Source organism: Melospiza georgiana, chromosome 13, assembly GCF_028018845.1.
Source record: "Melospiza georgiana isolate bMelGeo1 chromosome 13, bMelGeo1.pri, whole genome shotgun sequence".
Taxonomy (NCBI): domain Eukaryota; kingdom Metazoa; phylum Chordata; class Aves; order Passeriformes; family Passerellidae; genus Melospiza; species Melospiza georgiana.
Genome location: NC_080442.1, coordinates 6,491,324 through 6,512,304, shown reverse-complemented (window position 1 = coordinate 6,512,304; position 20,981 = coordinate 6,491,324). Strand labels below are relative to the sequence as shown.

General features: G+C 39.1%; 1 protein-coding gene across 1 annotated transcript in view; it reads right to left on the bottom strand.

Annotated features, from left to right (window-relative positions):
• THSD4 (thrombospondin type 1 domain containing 4) overlaps positions 1 to 20,981 on the bottom strand; it is a 215,190-nt gene that overhangs the window by 42,057 nt on the left and 152,152 nt on the right. Inside the window, exon 7 of the mRNA XM_058033401.1 lies at positions 12,928 to 13,132. Within this exon, the coding sequence (XP_057889384.1) occupies positions 12,928 to 13,132 (205 nt within the window). The remainder of the gene's footprint in view (positions 1 to 12,927; positions 13,133 to 20,981) is intronic.

The window sequence follows — 20,981 nt, the reverse complement described above, 5'->3', positions numbered from 1 at the left end:
AACATTTGCTTGAAAAACCTGACTTAGAGAGTGTGGTTTTAAGGCTTTAAGTTGTCAGAGTCAGCACTTATGCAGACCTAGTGAATTCCACTGTTCCATTATTCTGCAGAATTAGTGAGAGAAGTTTTCCCCTTGCAAGGGGTGGCACTGAATCTGCCTTAGAGAGAAAGCAGATCCAGAGCTAAGAACTGCAACTCAGAAATTAAAGGTTTTTTCACGGTTTTCAAGGGAAGAAAGTCACAGGACGGTTGTTTTATACTGGAGGAGGGAAGAAAAAGCCCAGTTAGGTGGGGATGCAGAACAGATACCAGTTCCTGATAAAAACAAAATCCAACAGGAATTTGACTCCACATAAACAATGCTGTACCAATGTTAAGACCACAGCAAGAGATGACTCACATATGAGCATATGCCATAATCTGATCATGTAAATTCACAGCTGAGTGTTAACTCATTCTACCTCTAAGAGAGGATGAAAATTCAAACACAGTAAATTAAAATTACACAATTCAACCAACTGGAAAGAAAACACCATTAGTCAATTACTAATGACAGTAAGTTCATCAGGAAAATCTCAGATGCATACACAAAATACACTAAGGAAACACTAAAAATTGTGTAACATCACTGTGTAATCAAGTCAGTGTGCTTTGTCACAATAGTCCTGTGTTCTAACATGCAGCACTCTGAGGTTTAGATTTTCACACCTTACAATCTGACTGACAGCTTATTAACACTTTCATACTGAGCAGAGTTGAGGGTCTCTACAGAGTGCTCCCCAGCACCTACAGAATTAAGGCCATGGAGATGCATATAACTAAATTAAAAGGTTAGCTGCATTCCAACATGCCTGATTTGGGTTAGACCTCATAGGTATCCTAACCACATTACCATTGTTTTCTGCTTAAAACAAGTGATGAAGCTAAAAGACTGAAAAAAGCCTTCATCAACTCACCTCCAGGAAAGTTTCACATTTCTATTGCTACATCTGCGTTAGGGATGATGCTGAAATAAAACACAAATGCTTACATCCCACTCCACATTCCCTGTCTCTTCCTCCTCAACTTTTAGGTATATCCCAAGGCAGGAAAAAAATTATTCCATTTGATTTCACCTTTGCTTCAACAATGTGTGCAGTGGAGATGCTAAAGACATAGCACAGATTTTTGGCATACAGGAACACTCCCAAGGACCACTGCCAGGACAAGTTAATTCAATGTTAATCTGAACACATTAATGGAATTTCCTATGTTTATCTTTATTAATTATACTATCCATAAGGTTAATGGCAATGTACTAAATTACAAACACATGACTCTCCTTCACAAACAGAGCAGAATAAAATTCTGTAGTTTTCCTTTGTAGTTCTCCAAAATCTGCACAACTGCTCAGAACTGAAGTCACACAAACAGGCACGGGGAAGGAATCCTCAGTTCATTCATACAGCAGTGAAACTTTGCCTAAAGTAACTCACAAACTTTGAAGTTTCAATGCAAAATAGCTCTCCCTCTAATAAAGCTAACTGCTGGCAGAACAATAAACTAGGTCTGGTGCTCATTAGGACTCTATGAACAGTTTCAAAACAATCCACAACAACTCTTCTGAACTAGAGACTCAAAAGCTTCAGGGATGAGCTATGATGAGCTATTTAGCGAGGCAAGGGTTAGAGGAAAAACTGATTTCTCCCTGTATCGATAGAGAAAGTCAGAAGTCAGAACTTCTTAAGACTATGTGCTTTTGTTTCAACAGACACGTGAGAGACTTTTCTTCAGAAGTCTGCTTTGCTGAAAATGCAAAAGAAAATTTTGATGCCGAAAAGTTACAGCCTATTGACACAGATGCAGGACTACATCATGCTTCACTGTCCTGTCTTTTTTCTTTTAAATTGGCAGAAGACAACTGAAAAAAGATATTGTGTCCTCATAAATTTAAGCTCACACCAAACAAATTTCCATTACTTGGCCTTCCCCTGCATTAATTAGGCTTGGAGAAGGAAAGAAAATTTTTTTTGTCAGAACAATCAAAAAATCTGAGGAACTATCATTCTGAATACAGAACAACCTCTTTAGTTTTGCCAGACACTTGAGAAAAATTAAATCCCCCTAGTCCTCTGCAATATAAACCTAAAAGAGAATGATGAAGTGTTATGATGGAAATTCAACAGTAAACTTTTAATTCCACTTATTGAAGGAATCTTAATTCTGCAGTCTGACTGAACATCAGCAGACACATCACACACTAAGGTGTTGTTGCCTTAGGTCCTTACAAGTAATTCAATGACTAGGTCTCATTTTATTTCACCAATAAATCACATCTCTTTTCCAAGTTTTCCAAAGCTCTGGTATGGCTTTTCATTTAGATGTCCCCATTCTTGGTTAAGAGTCCTCCTAACAGCTCTGCTCTTGATCCTCCCTGAGGGTGACCTGCCATGATTTCAATGGAGCTCCAGCACAGAATCCCTATGTGAAGCCCAGTTCAGGTGTTCCTTGCTCAGCACCCACAGGAGGCTGTTCAGGTGCCACACACTCACCCTGAGTGACCATGTGCTGCCTCAGGGCCCTGTTCTTCTCTTCCACAGAAGAGCTGGAGGAGGGGAATGGACTGAAGGTGATGGACTAAGGAATAACCCAAACAACAACAGCTGCAGCTGGGCTGTTACACCTTTAAAACCCTTCCCCTGGCTCTCCATGGTTATCAGTGCTCAGCAGATCCTCACTTGTTCAGTCCTGCGGTCCCTAAGCCGTGTCTAAATGAGCCATGCAAGCTGGTAACCTTTGCCAGGTAGCTCATAAAAGCCAGCCCTCAATCTCACAGCAGACATTCACCTGACCCAAATCGACCAACACACTCCCAGCATTTTCAGAATTACAGAAATTTGGTATGCAAAAAATGGAGTTATGACCATGGGGCAACTACAGCTGCCATGGGTACAAATATGAAAGGGAGACTGGGTCTAAGCACCCAAATTCTTCTGACACAAAGTGTTTGAAGTAATATTCAATAGAAAACAAAGGCACTGGGCAAGCTAAGAAATAAAGGATAAAGTTTAATCTCCCTTGACTAACTTAATCATACAGTCTATAAATCAAGTTTTAAATCCCCATATATATTGTGTATTAGAAAGGACTCGGATTTCTTTTGGAATTTAATGCTGCAATATAAAAATATTCTCTGCAGATGAAATCTCTTTATTGGTTCCAACCATGAAGCCACTAATCATGTAGAATTTCTACTGGGTGATTGTTTTACTAAAAGAGATTTTGAAAAGGGTAAAACCCAAAAATGTTGAAATTGAACAGTTCAAAGGGAAATAGGAGAAGGAACAGCAAAAAAAAGAGAAAGTTTCTTTTACAGAATCAAAGATGTAAGAACACATTCTATCTGACTAGATCAAGGGATGCTTAAGGAACAAAGAAAGGTTTTTCTCAATCCAAAAGAGAATTTTGTTCAGAATAAAATAAGATTATGGAATCAAAGAATGCTGCACAGAAATATCTGTGACAATTGAAACCAGGTTCTCAACCATTTTTTCTTAAGTTTTGTTATGCAGCAGTTGAACAACTATTTAAATTAGTAACAACTTCTCCTCTTGGCACGAAAGGGAAGAACTGTGTCTTCATGAGATTTGGGAATTTGCCTATGGATACTTTATGAATTTGGACTGATTCTGATCATTCTTTATGCACAACTAAGTCAGAGAATAAAATTAATTTTGAATTAAAATTTGTAAGAAAAGGAGAACAGTATCATATTAGAACAATGACTACACCTTGCTAACAACTTTATAAAGTAATGTTTAGACCAGCTAAAATACAACTGAGCAATAGATTACATGTGAAGGATTTAATCAACTCCCAAAGCTAATAACTTCCAAAGAGTACACGACATTTCCAACTCAGTCCTGTCCTGGCCTTTATAGGGACTAAGGAAGAATGGAGTGAAAGCAGAGTCAGCTGCATTAGTTAGAGGAGAATTCATTTTACTGAGGATTGCCCAGTGCCATGAAGTGCTCTCACCAAAAGGTGCCCCATTAGCACCCACTGCTCAGAGATCTTAGGTATTTTAAGAAGCCTTGAACAAACAATGTGTTGGTATTCCAAACACTCTGCACCCTTCAAGGGAGTGTTTGCATGGAAACTGCTTGGTGGTTTGGTCATCAGCTAGAAGACAAAAATAATCTAAAGCTTTGAGATCTAAAAAGGTCCCATTAATTGGGTTCAGATTAATAAAAACTGTTCAAACAGGCCATCTCTTTCATGTTTTAATGCATCTTCTTTGAAATTTCTGCATTCAAGTTCCTTAGTTCTGTCCATAACTGGAAACAGAAGTCTAATCAAAACACTGTGAGAAAGGCTGAAATTAAAGATTTTGGGGTCTGACAAGAAGCAGGAAATACTGAAAATCTTGCCGAGTCAGTTCTCCAGAGGCTTCCATGCCAAGGGGGTTTGCAAAGTTATATAAGCAACCAGATTGCTGGGTGTTTTACAAGTCAAACTGAACAACCAGCCTTTCTGAGTTCCCTCTCACTATTTTGCATATTGCTCTTTATCCTTTCCCTGCCTTTCAAAGCAATCTTTCCCTATTTAATGAGAAGGAAAAAAACCATTCTTTTAATACAGAACTTTTGAAACCAGCACCTCAGTGGGACTCATTGCTGCTGGCTGCTGTTCAGATGATGTATTTGCAGGGCAGATCATCAAAGCAACAGCAGGTTTCAGCTGCTGCTCTGTTGTAGCAAGTGTTGTTTTTATAAGAACAATGCTTACAAACACATGGTAAAAGAATGCACCACCACCTCTGTCATATGATGACACAACTAGGAAATGAAAATGTGATTTTTATGGGTTCCAAAACTGGTCATGACCACTGCCACCAATGAGCAGGTATGAGCCAAAAAGCACAGCCAGCTGGAAAGAAACATCCATACTCTTCTTTAAGATGCAAAGGATAAAGGCCAAGGAGCCATGTAGCTGGAAAAACAGCAACATGGAGAATTCTCCTGGAGATTCAGACTAGGTGCAAAGTCATCAGCCTCCCAGGCAATGCACCTCTTGCTCAGCACCCCAGCACAGGGCTATCCCTCAGACCTCCTGCCCTCAGCAAACAAGAAGAAACTTATTTAAAGATCCTTAGTGAAAACACTGACCTGCAGGCAAGTGACCTGCAGAGAACTGTTTTGTGAGCCAGTGGTGGAAAGCTGGGACACACAAGTTAACCCAGCCATCAAGGCTTAACCTGAGGCCAGAGGAAAGAGTATTCTCCATCACCCAGAGGAATAGCAAAGTCTGTCTTTTTGTAATGCTTTTTAAGATTGGCCATTTAATATATAAAAATAAATAAACTAGCTTTTGAGAAAGTATTTCTTTTGTACGATTTCAAAACGTGCCTGGAACCCTACAGATCACTATACAGAGTATTAGATACCAGCTGGCTATTTAATGAAGCCAGAAGGGAAAAGGTCACCTTGGAATTTACTATAATAAGATAAACCTACCAGAAATTCTAAATTGTAATTATTTAAGCAACAGCAGTAGTTGGAAAAATATATGGTCAGCAAAGAATAATGTCCTGGATATACTCTGTTCCAACTACAGGTCATTACACTAGGTAAGATGCTTGTGCAACTTGAATTCAGTGGAGTTGAATTCATTAGGGTTGAATTCCATCCAAAGTCTTAACAGCATCAAGGGTTTTAGTAAGTGGTCATCCCAGCCAAGTAATACATGTTGGCTGTAGTAAGATGAACATTTATTTAGTGAAAGACACACTCCCTGCAGAAAATCAATTTGAAACCATTTTAAGGACAATAACTGAGAGGATATAGAAGTGTAAGTGTGTGTACAGGGAGAACTGGACATCCTAATAATGAACTACAGGTGAGAAATATTAGAAATGGAGCAATTACACATCTCTGTTTGTCCTGATGTACTGTCTCCTATTGGTTTATAACCCTTCTGCATTAGAAGCAAACTTCTGCTGGTCTTAATTCTCCCTCCCAGCTTATCTATTCATACATTATCCACAGACACAGGAATACAACCACAAAGCAAGATCCAAGCTCAGGCTGATCCAAAACTTCTTGCCAGAATATGCTTCTAAGATTCCTGTCATCTCCAGGCATAAAGCAGAGACTCCTCATACCTCTCCACCATTGCCTGGAACCCTTCACACAAAATATGGGAGCCAGACTGGCTATGGTAAAGGTAATTAACACTACTTAATGTCAGAGCAAGCTGTAGGCCCCACACACACTGAAACTGCAGTTTGCAGAAGAAGACTATGAAATTATTAAAAATCACCATAAAAACCCATTTAGCCATAACCAACCAACCACAATACTACACTTTTCAGCTCAAGGAAATGTGACCTATTCAATTTCTCAGGCCAACACACCCAGTTAAACATAAATCCTGAAGGGAATCTGTCAGCGATTAGTGCAATATTAAATCACAGGCACTGAACTGGGTAGCTGCTAAAAAATGCATGTTTTCTGATCAGACCCTGAGCTTCTGTGCATAAAATAACAGTCATGGAAAAGCACTTTTCTGGATAGGTTGGCATTAGACACTTCAGTTTCAAGGCTGTTTTTAAATCCCTGGTGAGAAAGACGAGTCTCTCAGGAGACCTGTGTTGCTTTTGAATTAAGGCACAGCCACACAGAGAGCAATTAATTAAAATCATTATTAATTCAGAGAATCAATACATCTACAGCTAGTAATGTTAGCTAACTAAACTGAATTAACTGGAAAAAGTCAGAGTCTTCTCTGCTCATCAGGTGTCTTCTAAAACTGACATTGAATTGAAATTTTTAAGGTGCCCCAAAATTTCTAAAGCAGCTATTAATGGCCAGTCTGGAAGAGTCAGAAAATATTTGACCAAATATAGAATCTGAAGCACTGAAGGACACAACTGAGTGGAGACAAAGAGACAAGGCAAAAGCCAATAACCAGGAGTTATCAACTTATATTGCCAGTTCCATGCTTTTATCAGAATGTTTGATTTGCAAACATTTTCCAAAACAACCCCAAAGTTCTTTATTTTCCTGTGTAGTTTCTCCTGACTCTCCAGTTCAGTATTCAGGAAACAGGGACACAACAGTTTCACTAGGGTACCTAATAATAAAAAGCATTTCTTAGGAACACTATTCAAAATGTGCTGCTTAAGTTTGCACACTGACTGTAATTGCCTCTTCAGACACTACTAATTCACTGTGAAGTTTCCTTGTGATTTGAACTTGCTGTGTCTAACTTCAGTTTATTTAGGAAGTGATTCCTTAAATCATTTCTCCACGTTTTGGAGCACATTGTTGGCTGTACTAAGAAATATCTTTGTTGTTTAACTCCAGCAGAGAACAGTCAAGAGTAAAAAGGACAAAAGGTAAAAAAAATAGTTATCCTTATCCAGATATTGTAATTACATTTGTTTTTAAGTAATGCATTCAGGAAGCCACAGATGCAAGAGCGACACTCCAACTCAGATGCACTGACAGATACCAGGATGCGCTCAATGATTAATACAATGTTCAAGTTCTTGGGAAGGTCTCAAATCCATCACAATAAACAGCCATAGCAGCATAGCTTTGGGTTACAGCACTCCATAAACAAATGACAAACTGCAGGCTTTGGTTTTGAACAGAAATGTGAGAATTATCAATGGAGCACTGACAGTTCTCGTGCAGTGGGAGAGCCACTGAGCCCAAGGCACACTGAAACATTGGAACAGAACTTTATTATAAGCAGATCCCTTGTATAAAGTTCAAGTCCTAAAAATTCTAATGTGCATCCTCTCCTCCATATTGCTATATTCATTGCATCTTTTTTTGCACAGAAACATTTAATCTTGTGTAAAAAATAAAACTAAAACAATTACTACCAGCAATTTTAAAAGTATATTTTGAAGTATATTAGTTGACTTAATAAGCACCACATTAAGGAAATCAGTGAGGATATATATTATAAAATTCTTCACATGATCACAGCTGTGATCAATGTTTATCTTCTAAATTCCTGCCAGTGTTCTAATCTAACGCCTTTATTTGCTGTAATTTCGAATCTCTAAAGTGATTTTCAAAATGTTATTTTAAGTTCAAGAGTTGCTAACAATCTTTCATCAGGAGATGTATTGTTTGACTGTTATCTGCTACAGGGAATACTGAATAAAAATGGTTTTCAGAGCCCCATTTCTTTTCAGAGCCCCATTAGTATCAAGCTCTGTTGTTTTGTACAACAAATTCCTTAAAATCATATTCCTGTTCAGGCACACCAATATTCACAATAGTGCTATTAACATCCCTTGGACCTTTGTTTAAAGAAATATTAATCTGCAACTTTTATTTTAATCATTAATTGTGTATACTGGCATGTGCTAATAGAAGATGCTAGAAACAGCAGAGTATCATTTTACAGAAAGCAGGAAAAATGGATTAGATGCAAAGACGTCTCTATCTCATTTAGTCGCTGAAGTGACTTAACTCCATGAAAAACAAAACTGAAATACACAATACATTCCCTGAAGGAACTGTAATGAGCTTTACAATTAGCAGTTAAATAATTTCACTGTGAAACAAACATCTTTGTAGAAAATAGCATTCAGGTAAGAAGGAAAATGTTAGGAGATTTGCCCACACAGGGAATGATCCACCTTCCCTTGGACAGAAGCCCAGAGCCCTGCAATGGCAGGCAGTGTCTGCCGCCTTCTCCTGCACTCAACCCCAATCCCACAGGACTCCACACTCAGACAACTGCCCCAGAACAAACAGACATTACCAGATTATCTCCATTAAAGTTCATTATGCAGTGTACTTCAAAACTAACACATTTTCAAGCACTGTGTTGTTCAATTCTGTATTAAGCTAAATTTTAACTTGAACTGCTGACATCTCCTTCCCAACAGAGTGCCTTGCAGTTGAGGCTGTGGATACGGATAGCAACCAGCTTCTTTCAATTAGGTTCTCAAGACACAATATGCAAAAAAAGCACATTCCAAATAATCACTTCAGATCTGTTATCTGGCTTTAAATTCTGCTATTATCTCAAATCCCAATCCCAAAGATGCAGAAGCATTTATACTCCAGCCACATGTTTTGCAGCACAAGTGCTGTAACGTGCTGGTCCCACTGAAGGTATCATGGTCCTACTTAATTCAGTGGCAAGTTTCCCATGTCAGTGTATGAGAACTGTCCAGATGATGATTACCAGCGGGATAAAAAGTATGTCTTTGTCTCTAGCATGTGACACAAGTGCTTTGCCAATGGAAAGGTCTGGCCAAGGTCAGCAGTTCTGTTACCAAAAGGTTCTGTTACACCGTGAGCCAGTAAGAAAATACTGCTGAAAACAACTTTGAGAAGTCATTCTGACACAGCTCAGGGCTGTGCAGCCCATAGGCTTCTCTACACTTTACAGAACTGGTAATACATAGCTTTTTCTCTCAACTGTAAAAAAATACGAGAGTAAATATACAGCCTGATGAATACATCATTAATAGTCATGAATAGCTGTTATACAGCACTCCAAAACTGGACTGCTTTCTTTCCCAACACACACACACACACCAAAAAACCAGCATGAGATGTTTCCTGGGGAATTTCAGATACACCTCACGGCTCTATTAGAGTCAGTCTGTTTTGGCTCACTAAGACACACTAGTTAATGTTGCAGCCCATTCTCAACTTGACTGCTAAAATATTTTCCTTTATCACATCGACACTCTTCCTACAATAAAGATCTACAAAAAAGGAATGGAAAGTGTAAAGGAATTGGAATACTTGGACAGGGGGAGAAGAAAATACTCTATTTGTGCTGCATGAAATTCAATTCATTCCAAACTGGGATTTTATGGAAAGTTAATTACAAAGTTCCCTGAACAAGCAATTGGCCCATCTCCTTTAATCTGCATATTCTGACTACCCAGATAAAATTCTAGGAACACCTTAAAGCTTTATATACCACTGCAATGTTTTCTCTTTTTAACAGAAGTTTATTGTTTTCCAGTGGCAAGAACTTAAACATTTTATTCTGGAATCACTCCAGCTTGTGTGCAGAAGCCAAAAATGCAGTCCTCAAAATGAGAAAATTCAGTAAGCTGAATCATATTCAGCAGAAACTATAGAGCTGTGCTTTTTATGAGGGCTTTACCAAAATGAGCAATAGACTAATACAAAATAGTTACAAAAGCAGTATGGAGAAGCTTTCAAACATTTGGATGACTTCTAGCTGAGTCTGAAACTCATATTCTTTCCTGCTTTTTCCAGCACCTCCTGATTTTAAAGAAATACCTCCTTGTGAACACTCCTGATCACTCACTTGCTTAGTACTTTAGAGGAAAGTGTGGAGCTTGGTAAATCTGCTTAATGAAACCACATGGAACTCAAGGCAATCTCCCAAACAGAGAAAAACAGGGTAACTGATACCTAGGAACACCTGCCATCATCTCCTAAAAATACTATCCTAATGACCTTGAGCTGACTTCCAATTTTGCACTGAAGGAACTAAAATGTACAAAGTGAAAGGAAAACCAAAAGCAACCAACTTCTGCTCCTTGGAAAAAAAAAGGGAATGGTGTTTACAAGCAGCTCTGATAACTACAACTGGATTATGACAGAACAAGGTATTGAAAATTCAGTTTTGCAAAGCACTCAACTACATCCTAACAAGAATGGCTGCTGGGTTAATTTTCTTGTTGCTGCTGCAGCATAAGGATAATTTAAATTTCTTATTGTTAAAGTTTGAGACTTCTGCTTATTACCATAAATATAGAGAAACCAGTAAATGCTTGATCTGAGTTTTCAAGTTTCCCAGATCCACCAGTGTTATGTGCACTACAAAAATGTCTAAATTCTGAATGCTATTTTATCAGTGAGAAATTTGTGACTACCAAAAAAGCAAGTGCAGAATTACCACTTCACTTGTCCAATAAATTGTTTGATAAGCCTTTCTCTTAGTTCAGCTTTCTGATCTGCTTGAACATGTTCATTTTTGTCCTGGTGTAACTCACCTGCCTCAATAAACCAAATTTATTGTGTAACAATGTAAGCAGAGTGGCTGGAATCCTTCTAGGCTGGAATTACATCCTCAAGAATTCCTAACATGGGAGGGAGCTGGCAAATTTAGCAGACTAAATCCATACCAGCACTTTTAAATAAAACATATGAAATGGATAAAAACAAAAAACGAAAAAAAAAGAAAGAAAAGATGATAGCATAAACCAAGAGCTCAGGGGATAAAGAGTAGCATGGGAAAGAAAAACTCTATCACTTTCCCATACATGCCAGCACACTGGTTATTTTTGAACAAAAATGTTACTCTCTTTCTGTCCTGCCCATTACAAAAATGTTCAAGTGGCTCAGGACATTTTAATATAGTTTAGGGAGTTTTTCTGTCAGCTGTTTTCAGATGCTGGCACATAAATCTGACAGCAAAATTACATTCAACTCCATGATTTTATATATTAGTAATGTCACTACTTCCACTGTACTGCCAAGTCAGCTATGTTCTCACCCATTTTCTACCAAATGTACACGGAAATTCTTTAGAAAGAATTATTGGTTTAGTTCATCATCAATTAAGTCAGTGTTGATGGATGCTATACACACTGTTCTCATGAAATAACAAATGCTGGTGTATATTGGTATATAACATATCAAAACCTCATCTGGATGAAACCAAGACAAGTAAGAACTGAGAAGACCACCCAGGCAATAGGTTCAGAACATTTGGCTTTCTTGGACAGAGGGTAGCTTATTCTATTTCTTCAAATTAGAAGTAAATTTTTGGTAAAACTATAAAACTCACTTTCCAATTCAGACTGTTCCCCATAATAAACTCCCATCTACAGGCAACATTTCTGTGGAACTCATTCAAGCTTCAGCAGGAATTAAGGGGAAGAAAGTAGAAAAGAGAGTAAAAGCAATTCCATAATGAGCACCTTCCTTTTTTGCACCTGAGCAGCAGCTGAGATGCTTTACCCACCAGAAGGGAGGTAAAACAGCAGTCCAACAAGAGGACTGGCATTTGGAACTTCTAGTACAGCCAGACAGTTTCTAGCAAACACCACACCATGCCAGCACAGAAGTTCTCAGGTGGCTCCAATTTTACCATCTGCAATGGCAATTTTTAAGCCCAATCTAAGGATGATGAAGAGAAAACAGAGGGTGAGGGGCAGGTTTTATAAATCATAAGTAACACTCCTCTCTCCAGTCCACTCACCAGAATTGCCTACAAAACCTGCACAAATGTAGCCAAACCAAGGGCTTTGAAACCTGGGAACACACCAAGTTACAGTGGGGAATGCCACAGTCCATAAATGCACAAAAGACTGATACAGATCTGATATAAATTCCACATAATCTCTAATTTGCAACCAACCATACACATCTAGAAGTATACATTAAGATGTTATGTTGCTATAAATATTCCAGGATCCTCCACGGTTTCGAATTAGGGACCTGCTTCTGAATAAACAGCTGTACAAAGACCTTGGATTCTGTGAGTAAGCACCTTCTCAAAATCAAATTATCTCACTTTAAAAGAAATGAAAATTTTTGGCAATCAGAAGATGCTCTTTTCTCCTCAAGCAGCCTTTTATAAACACAAGCATCTGCTTGGCTGGATTCTTGACTGATCAGAGAAGGTTAATGATGTGAGAAAGGGAAACATCACAGCGGAACCGATTCAAAGGAGAAACTAAAGCCAAGTCAGACAGACAGGGAAATAGATTGTAACAGGTCTACAATGTTTGGCATGCAAGATCCATCTAGAATTAAAAACAGCCAGTTAGTTCTGATCAAAACACCTGTTTAATGATTTCTTTTCTTTCCTCTCTTCTTCTTGACATTGATTTCACACTGCTCAAGAAGGCCTTTCCTGGCACAACCTCCACCCAGTTGCACGAGCACACAAAGCATTCTTCATTCACTGAGATGCAACTTACCCAAGTAGTTGTTGCTCTTTGACATCTCAGTAATGTTGATTTTAGTAGCTCCTTCAGGAATTTCCACTATCTTGTGGTAGCCAAGATTTGTTAGCGTGTGTTTGAAAACTCCAGACACAACTTTACAAGCAGTGTTGTCCCCTCCACATATTCCACACTTGTCAATCACCTTGTCAGAACCCAGATAGTCGTCACAGCCAATGCTCTGCAAAATAAAGTAAGATTTCTTTTTCCAAGATCTTACAACTGCAGACTTCGGACACAACAACTGAGAATAGCATGACTTTCAGAGAAGAATCAATTCTGAAATGATTTTGTGAATTAGCATTTCAGCAATGTCTTCTGTACGGAAAAAAGCAATAAAATCCAAAGGGATCTCAGACTTAGTGTTTTCAATGTAGCCAATAGATTTTTATATCCTGTCAGGCAAAATCCAAGAACACACCACGAGCAGTAATGCATTGATCATGCTGACTGCATACTCCTCAGCTGAAAGAGAAGCTGAGCAACAATGTTCCCACAACTGCTGCTCAGGAAAGAGGTGGAGAGCTTTGAGTTTTTTATAATTCAAAATAGGCTTTCTACAGAAGCAGAACTACTTCCTCCATAGTCCTGTCTTAATCTCCTTTAAAAATGAGCACTCAGCCTATTCTCACCAAAAGAGGGATGTGAGAAATCTTTATACTGCATCTAGACAGTTAGAGAAGAAACCCACAAGTTCATTGAGCAGAAAACCTTCAACCCACTCAGTAACATACACCTGGACAGGATAGTTTAAAACAAAATTATTTCCTAGAATCATAGAATGGTTTGGGTTGGAAGGGGACCTTGAAGATGATCCAGTTCCAACCCCTTTTCCACAGGCAGGGACACCTTCCTCTAAACCAGATTGTTCCAAGCCCCATCCAACTGATCTTGATTTGTACAATGCATAAAACAGCTTTAAAGATGAGATGCCAAAGGAATCCTGGATGACCAGGGATATAACTGTGTTTTTGCAAAAACAACACTGCTGTCCATTTTTTCTTACAGTTTAAAAAACAACTTATCTGAGATAAATCAGCTTCTGTTTTGTGACAACAGAGAAAATACTTAAGCAGCAAGCCAAGGAAGAGATTTGATGTCCTGGAATTTTGATATTGGTTATGGCCTCAGTATAGCCTGGAGATAAGTAGGAATTTGTGAGTGGTTGACAGCTAAGCAGCAAACAGACAAACCACATGGGATTACTTCTGGAGTACAGGCTGAATTTGACTTGGCTAGTGAGGAAGCTCCAGATCCTTAGGAGACAGCTTTAAGATAAGCAGCAGATATTTCATGTACCTCATGACAATACCTTTAAGTTATTAGTGAGCAGGAAATGAGCTGCATGTAATTAGAAACTCTGTATTCCTCAGAATAAAATTTGGTCTTATTTGTGAAAAGGGTAGAAATGCCCAACTCAGAGCTTGCTTACAGGCATCACTGTACCTATGTTTTGGAGACAATACATTCCCCAAACCCTTCACAAACACAGCACAGCTCATCTATCCAGAGCCAGGATGTCCAACAAAGAAACCTCTGCAACCCACACACCCCCAAAAATCACCCAGGCTACTTGCTGACATTACATGAACCACTGCATCCAGCCACTTTCACACAAGGACACTGGGGGTCACAACATAAGTTGTCTGTCAGAACTCCAGACATCTGGGGTTTCACTCCCATGGTATTCCATTGATAGCTTACTCAGGAGAAAGATCTGAGAGGGATCAACAAAGGAATTCCAGCAAGAACTACAAATATCATGAAGTAGCAGGACTTCACAGTGAGACAGGTATTGGCTTTATTTACAGCCACTGAAGCCAGCAGTAGTGTGTTCTTCCACCTCAGCACATCAATAGCAATATTGGAAAATCAATCAAAATCTCCCAAACCTCAAAGAAAACATAACTAATATCTGTCACAGATTTCGAAACTAAATTTTATTATTCTACTTCACCACTGTGTCCTATAATGAGACACAAGAATTATGATGTCCACAAGGTGGCACTTACAATCCTTGGGAAATCAAAATGTAGGTCTTTGCAAAACAAAAAAAAAATTGAATTTCCTACACCTAAACACGAAGTTGATATTGCACTTCTTTTCAAATTAGCCTTAACCACATGAGTAACAACTCCTGCTGCTTTTCTACCAGTAATACATTCTTTAAAATTTTTCAGTCAACCCAAGGATTTCTTTTGCTTTGGAATGAAATAAAATGTTCTACTAAATTTAAATTAAAAAGAAATCTCAAACTGTTTCTTCTTGTATCATATGTTCTCCTTGTCTGGTGACCAGGTGGACTTCATTTATCAGTCATAAATAAATATTTTAATCCAAATCCTCACATCTTTTCTCCAAAGAAATCCTCACTGACTTCAAAGTTGACATCAACTGGAAATTTGCCAAGTCACAGAAGTCGGCCTCTTTATGGATTTGACCGGGCAGAATTCTATCAATTCCATGGTCTTCACAATGCAAAATTTACAAACAAATTTTAAAGACTTTTGGATTTAAGTGTGTCAAACAGAAGTATGTACGTTATTTTTAATTCACACGAATTTTTGTGCAAATTAAATCATTTCCACTGAGTCTGGCAAAATGAGAAAGATCAAGTTAGGAAGCACCTGAGAAAATTTTATGAACACAAAACTTTGGGACCAGATGAGGTCATGGTGATTGGTGGTGATGTCTAAAAAGTAACTGCCACATCCATCTTCATTTAAGGCAAGGAGAACCTGAGGCTCAGTTGCAGGTTGGTCACCTTAACAGCCCTCAGGAAGTCTGCAGAGCCAATGCTCCTGGAAGTCATTTCCAAATGTAGGAAGGACAAAAAAACCCCCAAAAAAACAAAACAGAAGACTGAGATCAACCATTATGGATGTACCACAGTCAAGCTGTGTCTGAACTTGTGATTCACTGACAAGTTCAGCACATGAGTGGAGAGGAATGGATGTTCTGTGCCTTGACCTTAACAAGGCCTTCAGAGTCTCCCTCAGTATCCAACAGCCACACAGAAATTCAGCGTGGGAAAGCTGACAATAAGGTATTGACAGTAAGGTATCACAGCCATGCTGCCCATGTAATCCTTTCCCTCCAGGCAGGAGTACAGCACATTAGGAACAAGGAAGCACACACTGCTTTGGCATCTGAAAGCTCTGGCTCCTCATCTTTCAGAGCTACAGTTTGCATTAGTGGACTTTGATTCTTCTCCCAGTCAGTTTCTGCTATTTTCACCCCAACTTTTACTTCTTGCCTTTGGTAAGTCTCTCTCCTCTCCACTAGGAAGGACACTAGTTTCTCTGAGTTTTCTCCTCTGAAATCTAAGCAAGTCTGCCTAGACATTGGCTGGATGGCTCTCCCCTCAATGTGTGAAAAAGCTGAGCATAATACTGCTACTTTTCTCTGGCTACTGTTAAAATCTTTGACCTTCATATATGATTTTAACTCTTACAATTAGATAAATATAATTCCTTTCATTTCTCTGTCTGTGAAGGGTAGTAAATGAGACCCCAATGAAGATGTTATGACTGCTAGAGAGTAACAGCCAGCGTGTGCAATTTTACTAGCACAGCAGGGAAATGCCAGCACAGCCCATGACTGAAGCATTTCCCTGTAGGAGGCACTGCCTGTGTGCAGACACCAGGGCAGGGTTTGGTGGTGCATGTTCCTCAGTGGAAACAAACTGAACAGCCTGTTCAGCAGTGAGGAGCCACGGCTGTGCTTGAGCAAGAGGTAAACCTCATGCTTCAGGAAACCTCCCAAGGCAGAGCACAAGAAAGGCAGCAGAGCCTGCTTGTCTCACTTCAATGTCTCACACGTCTTCAAGGTCGCAGCCTAACCCTCATTTGCTTTACAAATCAAAGGAGCAATGCTGAGAATTTACATTCAACCACAGGATAACAAACAACATTCTAATGGCTCTCACTTGATTTGTGGTTAGCTATAACCATAATTTTTACCCAAACATTTGATCCTGCTTTGGCTTTCAAATATTTCCTGCTGTCCACAGACCTAACGCTCACAAATCTTTGATGCTATTTACAGCCCCTCACGATTAGATTGTGGTCACATCCAGATGTGGTCCACTTAATTAATCACAGATTTTCTTACCTGCACAATAGCTGGTTTCATTACCTATTTGTGCTTTAAGCTGAACTTCACTTGGTCAGATAAATTTCAGACAGTAAGAAGAAGCAAGCTATTCATTTTTGACAACCTTAAGAATTCAAATTACATTTACAGTATGTGGATATGCACCAGTTTAGTGAAAAAAAGCTACTCACATGAAGACGTATAAAGACTCTTTCACTAAGATATTCAATAGTTTCTTACTGGCTAGAAAATTACTTGAGAGAAAAAAGGTTTTATTCTTGTTACAATGGAAAAAGTAAAGCCATCCAGGAAAAGTAATCATGTGAAAAGATGGTCTTAGAGATATCAACTAATAACAGCTAATAAAAAAGGATTAAAAAATCTAAAGTATGCATCTCACACTGATACCTCAGACAGGAAAACAACTTCTCTCCTGTTGTTTTAAGGGAAGATACTCTAAAGAAAACTTGTATCTCTCCCATACACAAATCCAATGTACGGTCTATGAAATCTGCCTAAACCCCCAGCAATAAAGACCTGAAATGCAAACAGACCATTGCTGCCTGTCACCTATAGAAGTCAGAGAGCTGTTCAGCTTTGAGACCCCACTCTACAAAGAGCTTATTAAAGGAGTTTACTCAAGTGTTTTGAAGTGGCTGTGTTAGCAGCATTTCAGAGTGAAGAAGATGAAGAAGCCTAGTCCTAGTATGTACATTGCTTTGGCAAACACAGCTCTAAAGGTGAGTGCAGGGCTTGGGGACTGATCCCATGGATTCAATCAGCAGCTCTCATTTCTGCCTTGGTGATTCTTCCTTTAGGAGGAATTTGTCTTACCCACTCCCAGGAAGCTCTGGCACTGAGTCCAGCCACAGGCTCATGTCCCCACACAGAAGGAGAGCAGAATCCAGCCACAGGCACATGTGCCCACACAGAAGGAGAGCAGTTTCCCCATGGCTGGATCCTGGGCCAGGCTGCTCCCATACACACCTGCTGCTAGAGCACTCACAAGCACATCCAGGGACCTGAGGCTTTGTTCTTTCAAGCTAATCAGATTGCTCACATTCACTAAGAATGGAAATACTGTGACAGAAAAAACCACCAGAAGTATCTCAAATTGAAAGGCTGACTTTTTTTTTTTTTTTTTTGTTATTGGAACACAAATTTGAGACTAGAAGCTCCATACCCTGAAAGTTCTAATGCTCAAGAGGTACAACAGGTCTAAATAATATATGCACCTCTAAAATGCACTAATTGTTTTTTCACTTCAGGAAATTTAAAACCACAAGGACATTAAAGGTACAGTAGGACAAAAGCAGACTAAACATAGTCTGAAATAAATATTCCTAGATCACATATTAACAAAGCACTCATGTCTGCTGCAAATATGCCGGATTACTTGATAGCCCAGATTCAGCAAGAGTGAGCAAACTCTATGCTTCTACTTAAACAACTCAACTGGAAAAGCAGAAAGCCTTTTCAATATCTAAGGTCAGATACCAATATAGTGCTTTAAGAATGGTATCTTCCTTCATAAAATTTGTACACAAAGTGCATATTTATGATGTGGATCATAAGGCTAAAGCCTTTAAAACTGCAGACAGGGCTTGGATATACAGATGTTCTGAATTCAGTAACAGTGCAATTTGAAAATTCATGAGATGATTCTCCAAATCTAGCCTAAACTGACCTTGTTGGCAATGACAAGAAACAGTTAAACAAAATAATACAATTCACATAGCTGATGTTAACTCTGTGCCTTTTTAAAACACTTCTTATCTAAGTGGCTAAAGCTAATGCATGTCAGCACCACCCCGATCATATCTCAGTATTAGTGTTGGCAAGAAGTACTGTGCCATTGCAGGATTCAGTGAAAGGTCTTCACAATTCTCTTCAAAAGGGTGGTACTTCAGAGAACAAGTGTGAAACCCCATATAACCTCACCAAAGTTAGAGCTGTTTCCTCAGTGCCACACACTGACTCCCTGAAATGCTGCCTTTTCATTCCTTCCTGAGCTTTTACAATACCTACCATTATTATTTTCTGGTTCATGATTGCCATAAAAAGCATAAACAAACAGTAACAACATTTGAAGCCAACCTGAGGAAGAGAGTGAAGAGCACAAATAATTTCAGTTCTGAGTGGTGCTCAGAACAGCCCCCTGAGCCACTTCCAGGCAAACACTCACCTCTCCCACACAGCAATGAGTCACTGCTTCTATGACAACTATTTCATTGTTTCAAAGGAACTGCTTTGGCTTGGTGACCTTTTGATGCTGTTTTTGTCCTGCCCTTTAGGAACAGGAGATGGAAAAGATGCCAGTCTATTTTGCTGTTTGAATGATGCAAAAATATGATCTGTTTCTTCTGAAAAATCAGAAGTGGCAGAGCAGCCACTCCACAATGCAGGAGACACCTCCAATGGCACATCCTGGAGGGGAGACCTCCATTCAATCAAGTTCTATTTTCTCCATCCTTGATTCTAAACAGCTACACAGTATCACCCCAATTAACATCCATTTAGGCAATATCGTTGATTCACCCAAATAAACACAATTTATGTATTTACACAAATACAAATGCTCTCTCTTCTCACTATATGCAGCTGTAACTGCATACTTGCAAATACTTGCAAAGAAGTCTTTCAAACTTACAGGTTCAAGTTCTCTACTTCTAAATTTTATTACTGCAAAGCTCTATTTGAGCTTGCAGGACTGAAACACTAAAGTTCTGCCTGTCCTATTGAAAATAATAGCCCTCAAAACATAAAGTTGGGGGCAAGGGAGGAGTGTTGTGCAAATGCCCTGGAAAACATGTGGAATCTCCATGTTCTGGGCTTTTACATACTCCTGCAGACCAGAATTTAGGAAAGGAGGCAGTGCACCCTAGCCCTGTTACATGAGTTAAATACAAAGCCCATTAAACACTCAGGCACTTGCATTTTTGGCTGCACATCACTGCTGTAGGGGGAGGAAATGTGCAAATCCAAGAGGGAGGAGACCACAAGAGCAGAAGATGTGATGGCACACAGATATTTGGATAAAGCTCCTTCCAAGTGTGTGACTGCATCACCACTGACAGAAACAGGAACACCCATTTCCATTTCCTACACAACAAATACCTGTGAACATTTCTTTGTGGAAGACTCCACAGACCTGCAGTTCACTCCTCTTCGGGATCTCATGTGGTCCTGAGCATTTATCAGACTCTTTAGTTTTATCTTAAAAAGAGATGATCCTTTACTCTTCAGCCAGCAAGGACTGGATTTAACTAGTGCCTGGCTCTGAACACAGTGTGGCTGGAAGGTTTGTGCCACAGTCCTATGCTGACTGTTCAGAAACATCCCTTCTGATTAAAAGAAAAAAATATATTTACTATCATGTGAAACAGTATTTCCAGGAGCTTCTCTGTTACCTGCTGAAGCTCTTCCTTGATAATCTTGCAACCAAGGTGTGCAGTAGATTCCCTTGGCTCACATTCTCCACCCTGGGTCAAAAGGAGTTTTGCCCAAATAAATCCATGTCTATACAACACACTAAAACACTGTTCTAAATACATCTGGTTTGTACTGCAGTGGGAGATTTTTCTGCTCTGTGATCTTCATCTACTTGTGAGAAATTACTTGCAGAGATAAGTTTTCTTTTTACAATGGGAGTTTGTGGTAACAGACTTGGAATGAGAGAACACCAGCACCCCATCCCTAATTGAAGAGCTCATGTGAAGAGGGGCTGAATAAAGCTCTGCAACAACACTTAGCTAAAATTATGCCCCTTTCTATAACAATGAGTATGATTCATATGAAGATAATAGTTACACAGAATAGTGTATTTTTAGACAAAAACAAACCCTCTTTTTCACTTGTTTTAATAGACTTCGTACATGGGGCGAACCAGTTCACATCATTTGTCATGCTCAAACACTATCAAATAACAGAATTTA